This window comes from Setaria italica, chromosome III (genome assembly GCF_000263155.2).
Source record: "Setaria italica strain Yugu1 chromosome III, Setaria_italica_v2.0, whole genome shotgun sequence".
Taxonomy (NCBI): Eukaryota; Viridiplantae; Streptophyta; class Magnoliopsida; order Poales; family Poaceae; genus Setaria; species Setaria italica.
The window spans coordinates 42152675-42168748 of NC_028452.1; the positions used below are offsets into that span (position 1 = coordinate 42152675).

General features: G+C 45.6%; 1 protein-coding gene across 1 annotated transcript; it reads left to right on the top strand.

Annotated features, from left to right (window-relative positions):
• Window positions 1-2901: 2901 nt before the first annotated feature.
• Window positions 2902-6964, top strand: LOC101784433 (probable ubiquitin-conjugating enzyme E2 23). The gene is given in 7 exon segments (XM_022825292.1): window positions 2902-3384; window positions 3386-3528; window positions 3795-4368; window positions 4680-4820; window positions 4918-5325; window positions 6074-6146; window positions 6256-6964. Coding segments are annotated over 7 exon segments (2529 nt in total). The 3' UTR covers window positions 6963-6964.
• Window positions 6965-16074: the final 9110 nt, after the last annotated feature.

Sequence of the window (16074 nt, forward strand, 5' to 3'; positions counted from 1 at the left end):
TCTGGTGCAGTGTTTTCCGTTGAGATCTTAGTGCTGTTCTAGATTATTTGTCATTTGCATCAGTTTTTTTTATGTGCAGCCACACCAATATTTTCTGCGCTTGCAAACCTCTCATTATACTTTCTCCGTATGCACTATTCTATACTCTGCGAGCATACTCTGTGGTAGTAAACACTTGAGTTACATGCTGATCATATGTCTGTTGCAGATGTTGTCCCTGATTGGCTGAGTCAGTATCCACACCGATGGAGGAGGTTCCACCAGCCTCTATTCTAGCCTGGTCAGCCTGGTCCTCAAGAATGTGAAGGTTAAGTGGTTAATGACACATTTTTCCTGTTGTGCTAGAGTAAACCAGCACGCGCCTTTGTTTGACTTACTAATTTCATTTTTATGTCTTTGTTGTTCTATCTTGAACTCCAAGGACCGTCGGGCTTGGGCTTCGGTCAATCAGTCAGAGTACTACAGACACTCAGCCACTCAGGTACAATTAGCATGAAAAAGCATTTGGATCCAGTCACTCTGGTAAGGACTAAGGAGTCCTCAATACAGCTAGTTTACTTAGTTTGTTGAGTTGGTTTTTCATCCTAACCAATGATCTGATAAAATAAAATAGTTCAGCAAATTGCGCCAAGCTTGAGTCCCCACTCCCCAACATGATATACCATCATTTATCTTTTTATGGTTACTTTCTGAAATAGAGATCGAGGTCACTCCAGAATACTCATCTACTTCTGAAATGTCTGAAGGTATGTGTCCAACATATTTCTACTGCTCCAGGGTTTCAGTGAGCCAGCAGAACTCTTGGGCATGATCTTTTTGTCTTTGTTGTTACCACGGAAACCGAGTTCTACTTGCAATGCTTGATTCATCTCTGCTGCACTCAGTCAGGTCTGATACTTGCTAGATTTGTGTCCTTAGACTCTGAAGCAAAATCTTGTTATAGGCTTTCTGAAGCAAAATTGATTCCTGTTTTGCAGTCTGTACTTAGACTCTTAGACCGCTGTTAGTTGAAACTGACGAATCATACTGGCACCTAGGTGGTATCTTATCTCGCAAGTAGTGTTTGCATTGGCTTGGTGCAGCGTTGTTCCTTGAGTCAGTGTCCATGCAGATTATAGACGAGGTTGCACCAGCCACTCCGCTGTCCCAGTCAGGAATTCCAATGGAATGCCTGGTCCTGGACTTTCTAAGGGTTAAATGTTAACAACACCATGTCCAAATACTAACACTGCTTTTATGCCTTTATCCTTGCCATGGAAACAGGGTTTGCTTCTCTTTCTATCCTAAACAATCACATTCCTTGGGCTTGACTTTGCACAATTAGCCATGGTACAACAAATAGTGTTAGGTAATTAGCACTAAAAAACATTTAGGTTCAGTCTGATTACTCTGTACGTACGTTACATTGGTGGTCTTACCTGGTAGTGCATATTGTGCAAGCTCGAGTACTGTACACAATTCAGCAAACCAGCACAACTTGTTTGGCCATCAATTTAATTTGTCTCTTTGGTCTTAACATAGAAACAGAATTCTCTGCGGCGGTTCAGTGTCACCATGCACGGCACCAGGCACTAGTGCCACCAGAACAGCTTGCAACGTACACCGTTGTCCTCAAATTTGTTCAGGGGTGTCACATGCGTCCTTACACTTTTAAATTTGCAGATTATGTCGCTCAAGTTCCAAACATCAGTAATTAGCAGATGCTTGCCTTTACCATGCCATTAAGTGCCTACACTCGCTTTCCTTTAGTCACTTGGTCTATTTTGCAAATTTAGGCCTTTTTTGATTGTGTTGTCATCAGTCATAAAAAAAGGGATATTACTGAAAGTAGTTCCATTAGGCTATTGTCTTGTGATTTTGGTGGTTGAGTGGTTATGTAATCACTGGGACTAATATGTTTGTCAAGTATATGTTTTGGAAGGGTTTCCTAGGTCTCAAGATGAAATACAAGTGAAGCTAGCAACCATGGCGCGAAGAATGGAGCAAAACAAGCAAAGATGTACACTGGAAGAAAAATAGTACGTGGGACTGAAATATACCGAAAATTGTAATTATATATAGTAATTATATAAATACTAGTTTGATGTGTATAATATACTAAAAATTGTATATATATGTATAGATATAGATAATATATATATATTACTGTCATAAAATATATATACGACTTGAATATAATATTAATATGGAAAAGAACTTTTTTAAAAAAATCTTAAGTACTAAAGGGGTAGAACTCCTTTTTTATCTCGAAAATTTAGTCTTGGTTGAATTTTCGGGATCTATGGCTCTATCCAACCGGAACTAAAGCTATGTTTTCCACCAGTGCCCCGCCACCTCCACGGACCATCCAGATGTCCACCAACCTCCCATGGCCAACAGCGCTCACGCCGACTCAAACTGCCTCCACCACCCGCTACTTTGCCACCCGAACTTCCCTTTAGATCCGTCGGGATAGGTACGCCCTTTCTCTAAAACCCCGAACTCTAAAGTTCGTGGGAGCTTGTCGGGCTCCCCGGAGCTAGAGAAAAAACAGAGAGCTGAAAAAATCAGGTGCGGGGAGCCAAGAAAATATTGGCGCATAATCTTTCCCTACCCGAGTCATCTTTAGAAATTTCGTTTTTTCCTTTTGACGGATAGATCCGTGTTGGTTAATTAAGTGCGCATGCCGCACGTGGGCTCACAACACATGACACAAGGCGCATGCTCCTTCATGTGATTCGTCGTGTACTGTATCAAGACTCGAACTAGATCTCGTCTCCGAAAACATCTCGGCATGCTCATGCAGACCGACTAGAAAACACCCAAACCCTCTGCTAATCTACGATTATTAACCTTTGCGTACGGAACATACAACCTCGAAGGAGAGAACCAGCTGGTCCAATTCAATCAATCACGCCGACAATGCAGGACGAGACTGGGCAGTTCATCTACCGGCGAGACTTCGTCAGGCTCAACTCGCCGGCGGCAGGCTCCAACCGGGACCGCGGGCTGGCTGTCAAGGGCATGTCCGGGCCGAAGGTCGTCGTGCAGTGCCTCGACGGCACCGAGGTGACCGTGAATGCTCGCGACGTCCTTGTCGCGGACCGGAGCTGCTTCTGCCCGGGCATGGTCGTCGCGTCGGCGTCAGACCGTGGCGGCCAGCTCGGGGTCGTCACGGGCGCCGCTGTGGAACTGGATCTGGTCCGGCTAGACGGTGAGGACGCGGCGGCGGCGTTGGTCGCGAGGGGCGTATCCTCAGCGGAGCTGCGCCGCGTCAGTGAGTTCTGCCTAGGCGACTACGTCGTGTCAGGGCCCTGGCTGGGCCGGGTCTTCGAGGTGTCCCTCGACGTCGACGTGCTCTTCGACGACGGCGCCGTCTGTAGGGTCACAACAGCGGACGGCAAGCTGTGGCCCGTTGGCGTGGGCTCTTCAAAACGCTACACCAACAACGTCTTCTATCCGGGGCAGCGCGTCGGCGGCCGCTCGTCCGTCTTCAAGGCCGCCCGGTGGCTCAAGGGCTACTGGAAGCCCAGCGATGGCGAGGGCACCGTGTCCAAGGTGGAAACCGCCGGCGTGCTCGTCTACTGGGTCGCGTCGTCGCAGCTGGGTGCCGAGAGGTCCGTCGTCCAGGCGTCGTCCGCTCCGGCGCACCAGCAGAGCCCTCGCGACCTGACATTCTTCCGCGCTGGCACCGACTTGGCAGGCTTCTGGGTCGTGGGCGACCGCTGCTTCTTCCGCGCTCCTTGCCGCCGCCGCGTACTCCCTGCCGGCGATGTCGGTGCCAACCCGAATCAGCTGCGGCGGCTGGGGGCCAAGCGGACGCGGCGACAAGAAAGCCGGAGCCGCGCAGGGTTCGAGCGGCCGTTGTCCGTCGCCAGCACGCGCACGACGGTCGACGTGCTGTGGCAGGACGGGACGCGGCAGTGCCAGGCGCCGTCGGTGTCGCTCGTTCCCACCAAGCCACAGAAGAGCCACGAGTTCTTCCCGGGCCAGCGCGTCGTCAGCAGGACGTCGTCGCACGGCGACGGCGACGTCGCGCGTTCTGGTGTCGTCAGAAGCCTCAACTACACGGACCAGACCGTGCGCATGTTGTGGCAAAAGGCGACGGCTGAACACGCCGATGACGAGACACTGAGCAGCACGTACGATCTTGGCAGGGATTTCGACAGCAATGTCTTCTATGGAGATGTTGTCGTCCGCCGGCGTCCAACAGACTCCTCAATTGGGGTCGCTGGCGACATTTGTGGAAGCACGGAAGAGCCAGTGCTGACACGGTGCCGAAAGGAGGAACCCACTAGAGCTCATGATCTTTCATGGGTCGGACACATTGTTGATTTTTGTGATGCACACCATGTCCAAGTCAAGTGGGGTGACGGCAACACGTCCAAGGTATGCAACACGTCCATAGAATTACTACATACAAATATTAATGGATCATTTTGAAAATACCTAAAAGGAAGTGGTTTTCTAGAAACAGCTTTTATTTTTAGCGTCCAAGGAACTTTTTTTTCACCTAGATACCAAAATCCAAGTTAATTTTGGTACTTCGAAGGCTCCTTACCAATACAAATTACCTCACAATCACAGATTGAATCTTTTTTTTTTGGCAGCTATGTATGTATACATTAATTACTTCATATATAAGGACCATTATTCAAAAACGACATTAACTTCTACTCATTTGATGGTACCGATTTCAGGTGTCTTTTCATGAGATAACTGTCGTCAAAGAGCAAAGTTTTAGTGAGTTCCTTCAGGAAATAGGCGAGTGGGTGTCTGAAGATGGAGGCATGAGCAACGACGCCATTGATCACAAAGCACAAGTGACTGCCGCTGCCATTGTAACTATCCCTCCGCACACAATTTCGATTCCCCAAGAGATCTGGCACCGGGTTGATCAAGTAATATAGTAACAATTTTGTTGATTTCAATTTTCAGGACAACAACAACGATGGCGAAGGCGATGATGACTCGGATAGCGATGATGGACAAGCAACGATGAGGATGATGGACCAGGTGGGACTTGTCGTCCAGGCAGTGATCCGACTAGCTGGTGAAGTGCTTGCACAAGGTAGGAGGTATCTGGTAAATGGTTGGACGGTGACGGGAGAGTCAACCTCGGAGCTTACGGCCAGAGGGAACAACAATGTATCCGCACCCGTGTCCGGTGGTGATGGTGATGCCAAGGAGACCTCCATTGCTGTGGCAGGCATCAATGGAGGAGGTGGTGGTGAGGGGAAGGAGGCAGAGGCAGATGCCACCGGCGATGACAAGCCATTTAGCTTCCCACAATTTGAGATCGTGCAGAGCCCTTCAGATCACCATTACCTTGGTAACATGGAGCAGGTTCGTAATTTTCTATTTTTCCCTAAGGTCCCGTTTGGATCCCTTCATTTTGAAGGAATTGGAATCTACTTAATGGAGTAGGCTAATTTATCTTGGAATGTGGCATTCCACAACTTTCCAAAGTTTACATATAAGCCTATCTTAAATTCATGGGGTGGGAGATGGAAATTAATTCTATAGATTATGATTATTACAATGGAATTTAATTCTTATAGCACGCTCTTGGACTCGCTTCCCTATAGCAGAAGTGCAGCACATAAGTATCTCTCCCATATCGCCAACAGTAATATACAAATATATTCCACATATAATTATATTATCTTAATTAATTTGTGTCTAAATTATGATTGTTAGAATGGAATTCAATTCCAAGCATCCAAACGGGGCCTAAGGGTTTTTAGCTTTATGAATATATTAACAGTAATACATAAGGTGTATTATCAGTTGGGTAACGATGATCCTTCTTCGCAAATAAAAGGGTAAGTTTGATCCTTAAAAAAATGGAAAAATATCAAGACAAGAATCAAATACAAAAAATATCTCGAGCTCAATCCAATGCTACATTTTTTTTGTAAAAATTAAGAAAACGATGATTGCTGAAAACCGTATAAAATATAATACAAGTTACTGATGGTTCAAATTAATTAAATGATTGCCTGTTTAGTTTCCATACATTGAATCTACCACAGTGACGTGTCCTATATATATATATTGACTGCTAATTAAGTTGATGTGCTTTTGTAAACAGGGCACTGGTGGGGGGAGGAAGTGGACGAAGAGGGTGCAAAAGGAATGGAATATTCTTGAGAATAACTTGCCAGGTACACAGTGAGTCAATTTGCAAATGGAGGGAATAAAAAATTTTGAACTTTTGCAATCAAACACAAACTCTTTCGACATGTATATCTAAAGGTTTGCCCGTGCATGCAGACACCATCTTCATGCGGGCGTACGAGGACCGCATGGACCTGCTGCGAGCGGTGATGGTGGGAGCTAGCGGGACGCCGTACCATGACGGCCTCTTCTTTTTCGATCTGCAGCTACCGCCGTCGTACCCTGCCGCGCCACCGCTGGTGTACTACCGATCGTTCGGCCTACATGTGAACCCCAACCTCGACCCCTCCGGCACGGTGTGCCTGAGCCTGCTCAACACCTTCGGTGGCCACGGAGCCGAGCTGTGGTCCCCGGAGGCTTCGACCGTCCTCCAGGTCGTCGTCTCTATCCAGGGCCTCGTGCTCAACGCCCAACCATACTACAACGAGGCGGGCTACGCCGTCCAGGTAGGAACGCCGCAGGGTCGCCGGAACGAGCTCCCGTACAACGAGAACACCTACCTGCGCACCCTGCAGACCATGCTCCACCTCCTGCGCCGGCCGCCGGCGGGCTTCGAGGAGTTCGTCAGGGACCACTTCCACCGGCGAGGGCAGCACGTGCTCCGAGCGTGCGAGGCATACCTAGATGGCTGCCTCGTGGGCACGCTCGATGGCGAGGGGAGCGGGGCGCGGCGCCCGTGCTCGGCGGGGTTCAGGCTCGCCCTCGCCAAAGTGGTGCCCCGGCTTGTTGAGGCGTTCACCGCGATCGACGCTGATGGATGCAAGGAGTTCGATCGGCTACGGGTGCGAACATTATGCACTTAATTTGTCTCTGCTACTTGCTAGTCCATTTGTATCCTACTTACTTAAAACGCGTATTTACACATTTGAACTTTGACATCAATATTATATTTTTGTATACCGTTGGAAATGGTACAACAGTTTTGCTACATACTCCCATCGTGCCATACTTCATAAATAATATTTGTTATACATAATTTTTGCGACATGTCTAGAGATAGATGTACCTAGACAATCTGAAATGAGTAGTAAAATTTGGGATGTAGGGGGGATAGTTTGCAGCTTCAATTCGAGATCAAAAGTAGTAGCGTGTTGATGGTAGTATTTCGTTATCCAAACATGGCACTCTATTGTGGCGAACGAACACTGCTGGATGATTGATCTTAAGTACCGGTACTAAATGTTATTCTTTTTTCCCTTTCGTTTCCTTTTTTTTATAATTCATATTAGCTTTTACTAATAATATTACATTAATATATCAACCCATTCAAATTCAAGTCTCACAAGTATCAATCCATTCAAATTATTAACACTCAGAGAAGATCGTATATGCAATAAAATATATACATCTATACCTAATATTAAAGTGCGGTTGTTTCTTCCCACCGTCATGATTATTTTACAAAAAAAGACCCTTAGCTTTTTCATAATCAACTCGCAGTTCGGGGAGTTAATCGTTGATGAATTGCAAAAAAAGTCCCTCAGCTTTTTCATAATGGCCGCTGAGTGTGAGGGCGGGAATGGAGCAGCAGTTGAGCGCCAAGCAGAGCAACGCGGCCGGCGCGGGCATGGCCGGTGCCGGGCCCGAAGGGTGGTCCCGGAGCAGCTACACCACCGCACGTGGGGGATAGGGGTGCCGCGGCTTCCGACGAGGGCGGACTAGCGGTGGCGCTGGGACTCACCGCAGTGGCTGCGCGTCGCATCATCATCACCCTTTGCTGGAACCTGAAGCTAATCCCGACGGGGGAGGCATCACAGGAATAGCATAGTAGTGGAGGAGCTCCCCTATGACATGCAGCAGATCTCGCATGGCCATAGTGATGTATGCCAACACCCACCAGTGTGGATTCGCTCGCATGCCCAGCAATAGTCCTCAACCAGAGGCAGCGTTAGCTGATGTTTTCGTCAGCAACACTCACCGCCACCTACCAGAAGGGCTGCCGCTTCGGCCCCAACAAGAAGCTCCACTGCCCACTGCTGCATCAGCAGGAGGGCAATCCACTACTGGGAACCATATCCGTAGGATGATGAGGAAAAATCCACTGGAACACGTCGCTGCTGATATGCATGGGTACTGGATGGAGCAACAGTCAAGCGCCTAGCGGAGCAGCGCGGCCGGTGTGGGCATGGCTGGTGACAGGCCCGAGGGGTGGTCCTGGTGCAGCTACGCCACCGCACGTGGGGGATGGGGGTGCCACAGCTTCCGACAAGGGCGGACTAGCGGCTTTCCCGGCGGTGGCACTAGGACTCCCTGCAGTGGTGGCGCGTCGCATCGCCGTTACTGTTTGCTGGAAGTTGAAGCTAATCCCAGCGGGTGAGGCGTCACAGGCATAGCATAGTGGTGGAGGAGCTCTCAAATGACGTGCAGTAGATCTCACATGGCCATAGTGATGTATGCTACCACCCACCAGTGTGGTTTTGCTCTCATGACCAGCAATAGTCTTCAACTAGAGGCAGCGCTAGCTGATGTCGTCTTTGTCAGCAACACTCACCACCACCTGCCAGAAGGGCTGCCGCTTCGGCCTCAGCAAGAAGCTCCATTGCCCACTGCTGCATCACCGGGAGGGCAATCCACAACTGGGAACCATATGTGTAGGATGATGAGGAAAAATCCACTGGAGCATGTCACTGCTGATCTGCACGGGTACTTTTTAAGTCACAATAATTAATGATAAGAGAGGTAAATTAATAATAAGAGGGATCTTCTTGCTCCACTTATTTTGTTTATATGATTGAGGAGGTTATCGTGGGACACTCGGATACTATGGTTCTTTTTGGGGGCACACTTCATGGTCACTTAGGTGCATTGCCTTCTCTTCTACAATTGGAGTTCATCTTAGTACAAACGCTTTCTCTCAGATGCCTAACAATAATCATGGTTTTTTTGTTATGAAGGATTTTAGCCCAACTAATGGACAACCAAATCTTAAATATGATTTGTCCTTATATTTTGAAATTTTGAGCCGCAAGATAGTAGGTCGACTACTATGCCTTTACTATCTGAATCCGAAAATTAATTTTCAGCCGTAAAATAGTAGGTCAATTGCTAAGACAAGAGTTGCATTAAGACTGAATCTTACTACATCTGTATAAAAATTGAGATTCCACCATTCAAATAGGCCATGTAGAATTCAAAGGAGTTGTCCGCTTATTATTATCAGAGATGTATACAAATATTATGAAACATCCTAAACAAGATTAGGAAGTGAAGCAAGCGAACTAGGAGCTAGCGGATGACAACTTGGGAGCAGGTAAAAAACCATAGCAACACATGGGCATTTATGCTAATCAATATTTAAGGTGTTAGAGAGAACAAGTTCAAATCCATAAGAAAATGGTAGGGTATCGGTACATCCATGCATATTACATATTTCATACTTCGCTTCGCTTCCTTAGATATGGAACATAGTTAAGATCTCCAATCGTCCAGCCTAGAACTTCATCAAATAAGCTAGAGCACGGATGAGTGCACTCTCCTTCGCTTCACATGGACGGTCACATGTACTACCATAAATCTTGAACAATGGAGAGGTAAAGTGATGTGGCCTGTAAAAATTGAGATGAGCTTGGAGCTTGAAATCTCCGGTGAGTATCAGATTTGTATCCGGTGAGTATCAGATTTGTAACTGTAGACATGGGCTAACTATGTTTTACTATGTTTTGTAACTATATGATTTTCAGGAAACACAATTCAGATAAGTGATTAGCACGGATCCATCAATAAAATTACGATAATTTATGAAAATAAATTAGTAAATGGTATGATATATTTACAATAGTGTTGTGCACCTGGAGACCATTGACTCTCACTGAAAGAAATTATGAGAATTGTGTGGTAGCATTTCAGAATTAACTATAAGGGCAGTTTAAATTACAATATCATTCAAAAAATTAGTTTCGCACAACTAAACTAACTCGGACTACAGGTCATCAAACAGGAAACCAAGCTTTACAGAAATATCTGGGTGTTCATCATATACTAACCCTTTACAGAAATATGTTGGTTTTCATATACTAGAAATATTTACCAATGAGAATGTCCGGTGAAATTACTAAAATTATGTATGATTAAATTACGAGAATGCGTGAATAAATTAGTAAATGGTATGGTGCAGTTACAATAGTGAAGAGTACCTATGGCAGAACCGTTCAACTTAAATTGGCTTAAGTACGTCTAATCACAGTTGGAACAGCAATTATACGAAACACGCTTAAAACAGTATAAGTCCGGTAGTCCGTCGAGTGTCCCTAGGACACCTTGAATCATACCATGCATCAGGATCGCTTCCACAAAGGGAAAGCATCAACAAATATTACATTTTTACATACATACAGGAAGTACGAATTATTACAAACCATAGATTGAAACAAACTTAACAATGCAAGTTAGATCAGTTCTAAGAGTTTCGAATATAAAACAAGTCTGAGGGTAAATAATTATACAACTAGGTTTTGACCTAGGGTATTACGAGACTCGTAAAAATACCCTAGTTCTTCGGGCCTTCTTATTCAGTTGAACCCTGCTGCGCTCCTAAAAATAATAACAAGGGATCCCCTGAGTACGAGGGTACTCAGCAAGATTGACTTGACTAACCAGTATAGGTAGATTTAAAATATTATTTCCAAGGAATATGATAGTTTTATGGTGTACTGGCTGACTCACAATTTTGTGGAAAGCTTACTACTAGTGGAACCTTAGTTTTATCATTTTATTTTAGATTAGTGTTCACCTAACCAGTCTAGGTGAATAAAATATTTTTGAGCAACTAGGTGGAAGTAAATCATACAGCATATTAATTCCAAGAAAACATTATATTCAACTTGGTTACTCTATGATTCTTAAGCGATGATCAAGTTCATTCACAACTGAGAATTGCGGCAATCCAGATCGATATACATCCTGCAAGAGATACCTAATTACCAGCCATGCACAACTGATCGGTTTGCGCATAACGACCTTTCGATTAGCTGTACCCAACGATCAAAAATATAATTACCCGAACCTAGGGACGCACCCCCACATGGGACCCCACGTCTAGCTTGATCTCCATGTGAGTTTTAGGTTGCACCCATGCCTTTCCACTGCACGCCAAGCACAGGTAAAAAATATTTCCAATAGGAGAGCCAACTAACCTACCAGGCTTTGCTGGTCCCAGAGACAGTAAGCAACTAGGTAATATCACTTGATCATTGGTTAAAACAACGAACGATCCTTAACCAGATTAACTTAGTAGACAGAACTACCATCTCTAGCTTCTGTCCACATTTCAAAATTCCAAACTATTTCCTTGATTAACATGTATGACAATATTAACCTTAAGTGTTCAGTAACAGAAGTTACTTAAAAGGGGTATTTAAGCATTGCTAAGAATAGGATGGTTACTAAATAATTGAACAGGTGGCAAAGATGTCCTATAAACAAGGTGGGATCATGCACAAGAGTAGGTTGCAATCAACTCCTAGACTTAATGCATACATAAGGAAATAACCAATAATTGAACTCATGAATAATAATTTCTAAAAGTAGATAGACTTAGATGCACCGAGACTTGACTTGATTCATAAAAAAGTTAGTATCCTCTGAAGATCCTTCCACACAAGGGGCCAATTCAACAACCTCTTCAAAATCCTGAGGGTCTTCTCAGAATTCCAAAAAATCCACTTCCAGAGCTTCTGTTTCTACGATATGATGTATGCCATAGTCAAAGATGCAAAACCTTTTCGAACAAAAGACTATACACCTTATCTTCATGATAAAGTTGCAAACCAACACTAAGCTATCCATAAAAGGTTCACCCACAATTTAATTTCTTTTAACTACCTAACTTAAGCATTTTCTTTTATTTAGAAAAGTATTATAATTAATTTCTAATTTAAAAAACTTAAATCCTATGGATTAATAAGTATTTGTGAATAATAAAAAATTATTCAGAATTTTATTCATTTTCTAAAGATTAAGTATTTATTTAAATACCTTAATCAAAGGCATTAATAAATACTTAAATTTTTATTATTTATCCTAGGGTTTAAGAATTTTTAATGCATAAAGGAAAATAAAATACACCTAATAAAATTGATTTCACTATATTTGAACAATTTAATAAATTATAATGAATTAAATATGAAGACAAGATTTAAATCTATTTTCTAAAACTCTAAACCAACATTATCCCAAAAACCCCCTTCTGGACTTTTCTTACACACCCCTGCCCTAACCCCACACACTGACACATGGGGCTCGGTCCAAAGATCACTCCTCTAGCCTTGACCGAGGGCCGACCAGCGGGTAACCACAGTGACTCGTCGCCGGCGAGGTTCCCGGTGACGGGAACACCCCCACAAGACTCGCGACACCCTACCACACCTCCTGATGGTACTCTACTTGTGGTTGGATGGACGACGACGGCGAATGGCACAAGACAGATGGTGGCGCTAGGCTGACCGGCGGCGCAAAGCTCGCCGGTGGCAACCCTACGGTAACAAGCAACACTTGAGGCTCTACTATGAACTAAACAACCCGGTGAACCCTCAAACCGAAGCACACCGCGGCCGGAGCAAGGTGCTCCACGGCGGCGACCATGACCAAGGCATGGCGCACGGCGGCATGGGCGTTCCGGCCAACCCGTCCGGGCTCCAAGCCAATAAGCACATCATACCCCATCTAGAGCTCAGCGTGACCTACCCAAACCCTCGGACAATGACCATAACTCCAGCACAAAGCTCCCCACGGTGGCGCCCTTACCAGACCCGAGTGGCGGACGGCACTGGAGAAGAAGATGACAGTGCACCGAGGCTGTGGTGGATGGGCTGGACAACGACTAGCGGGACAGGTTCAGGAGCTCATGGCAGTGGTTCTGGTGGAGTGGATTTGGAGCTGTGGTGCGAAGGAATCAGCCGGCGGTGGATCTCAGCTCACGAATTTCATGGGCGGCTTGAGTTCTGCTCTGTTCTTGCACAGGCAAAAGGAAGCAAGGCAGAGTTGCGACTCGGCTCAAAACTTGTGCTAGGGCATAGACAACGGTGCCAACCAACAGTGTGCCTGAGCTGTTCATGCTAGGGCTGCTTACGAGGTGGTGGCGAGGCCATGGATAGCAAGAAAAGGCAAGGATGCAGCGAAGCTCACGCACATGGCCAGAGCAGCATGCTTGACAAAGGTAGACACGCAAGCGAAAGAGAGAGACTAGCCAGCGGCACAAAGCAACGACGAGCTGGGGAAACTAATGAGCTGCTATCAGCGAGCTGTGCTCAAAGATGCACCAAGGAACAAAGAAAAACAAGGCCAACAGTCTTAGGCATATATAGGCAAGCGCGACGTCGGTGACCCATGCTAGCTGCTTGCAACGTGTTGTGCTGGAGCATTCTCTGGTTGCGTGGCAAAGCAAGGAGAGGCGGCAACGATGTAGGTGGTGACCCAGTGACATGGGAGCACGCAGAGGAGTCGTGGGGTTAAGGCGGCAGAGACGTGGCGGCCAAGCGAGCTAGAGCGGCAGTGCACGCCGACAAGTAGGCAAGCACGCAACTGGTCGTGCTCTGCTCTTTCATCTTTCTTCTTCCTTTTTCCTCTTGATTTCCAACCAATTTTTCTCTGATTTCCTAATCCAAACTTAACTAGCTTCTTTAAGCAAACTTGTAGTTGGATCGTTGAACTTCAATCAATTGATTCATACATTTATCATTCGAGCAATAAATCTCTCAAACTGAGTCTCCGAAATCAAGCCAAATATTTGAACTTTGGTGCTCCATGGTTTAAGCCATTCAATCTGTCAGTTAAATCCGAAACTGCATGAACTTCCAAACTTTCGACTTCGAAAGAAATACTCAAACAAGTTTTCTTTGTTCAAGAACTACTGTAGTTTGTTGACCGTAGATCAGGGATTCCATTTTGCATGATCTGGTCCATGGTTTACATGTAAAAATTCTCAAAAATTGGATCCAAAGTAGGCCACTCACTACTGTTTTCAGACTCAGTGGCATTTGCCATTCAGTTCGACAGTTAAGTCTGAAACTGTGTGCACTTTCCAAATTTGAGCTCCCAATTCAACTACTCAAACTCAGTTTAGTTTGGCCAACGGCTACTGGAACTTGTTACCCATATGACAGGGATTCCATTTTGCATGTTAAGGTCCAACTTTTACATGTAGAATCTTCCAAAATTTTGAACCAAAGTCGGCCATTTTTCACTATCCTTAGAACTGAAACAGCTACTACCGTTCAGTTTCGATTGTCAGGGTGTGTTTGGTAGAGCTCCATCTAATTTTGATTCTCTATGGGAGTTGATTCTCTGAAAGAAGTGATTCTGTGGCTAAAAGTGATTCTCTTTGATTCTCTTTGATTCTCTAACATAAACTCTTAAAATCATGATGGAGAATCACTTTCCTGCTGGAATCAGCAGAGAATCAGCTCTGGAAGCTCTGCCAAATGCACCCTCAGTTATACGTGCAAAATTTATGTGCCACAGCTTTACATAAATATGTTGGTGTTGATCATATACTAGCCCTTTACATCTTAGTTATATGTGCAAATTTGCTTAGCGACAGCTAATAATATGAAGATATTGCATAATTGAATTTACATTATACGTCATGAGTATGTTAAAAGATTATCCCAGAGGTATAATAGACCCAAAAAGAGAAGAAGTTGGACAAATCCTAGTGACGAGTTAACTGCAATATACCTCTTTGCTTTAATTGGAGATTGCAAGCAAGTTTGCCAAATAAATCTGCTTAAAAAATCGAATTCCAGTCTGCAGTGAGGGTGAGCAGAAGATAAAAAGAAGGGCACATGGTGCCAATCAGACCCTAAAACTAGTTTGCATTTGAGTTGCCGCAAAGAAAAAGGGCAAATTAGTGATGATGATATTGATCAAATCGAATAGCATGTATCGGAAGAGGGGATTAACTCGCCTAATCCTAATCTGACTTGAGCTTCAATTCCTACCACGCAACCAGATCGGATGAAATAAATAGAATGAGAAGGATTAGGTGAGGACGGTACGACCTGGTTGGGGTCTCACCATGGCCTGCCGCTGGGGATCCGACGCCATCACCGGCTAGCCGCTCCAGGTGAATTCCCCGGCTCAGGAGGGCACTACCATCATGGAGAGAAAGGGTCGCCGGCGGGTTCATGCAAGGCCATAAGGCTATCCCCAGGTTGTCGCCAGGCCACCATCGGGCCGTCGAGGCTCTCACTGATGGGAGCCGCCGCCGGCGCCACATCTGGAGATCCATGGTCGTAGAAACGCGGGTGGGGTTCAGATTTCCCATCGTCGACTCGTCGTGGCAGACCGGGTCACCGTGGAAGCTGTGGTCGGAGGGTGGGGAAGGGGCAGCGGAGGTTGCCGGATCTGCACGCCGCACCGCCATCGCGGGGGAGCGGCGCCTGGTTGGCGATAGAGGAGGAGGAAGCGAGATGGGAAACAGTATATTCGCCGTTGTTTCTGCATGTGCGTGGGATGGGAAAACGGGAGGAATTTTTGGATGCTAAGAGCAAGAGACTGCTAATCTTACCCCCAATACCTTTTTTAGGAAAAAAGAGAGAAAAAATGAACTCCAACAATCAACCTAAACCTTCCCCAATTTTTTAGCGACGCTAAAAAACAGCCTGCCACCGTGTATATTTTAGCGTTGGCGTTCCTCCCCCAATCCTGATTCCCGCACGCCCGCGCGTCCCTTCCGATGGGCCCAATATGATGACGTGGCCTGTGTTTGAAATATTGGGGGCTATTTATTAGCGATCTGCTGTGGACTGATATGTTTTTGGGGGAAATTTTTTTTAGGAGAATCCCCAATACATAGTTTTGGGGAAGAATTTTTTAGGATACTCTTGGAGTTGCTCTGCCCCGTTTTCTTCCACTGACTTATTTTTAGCACCCGTCATATCAAATGTTTAGATACTAATTAGGAGTATAAACGTAGAA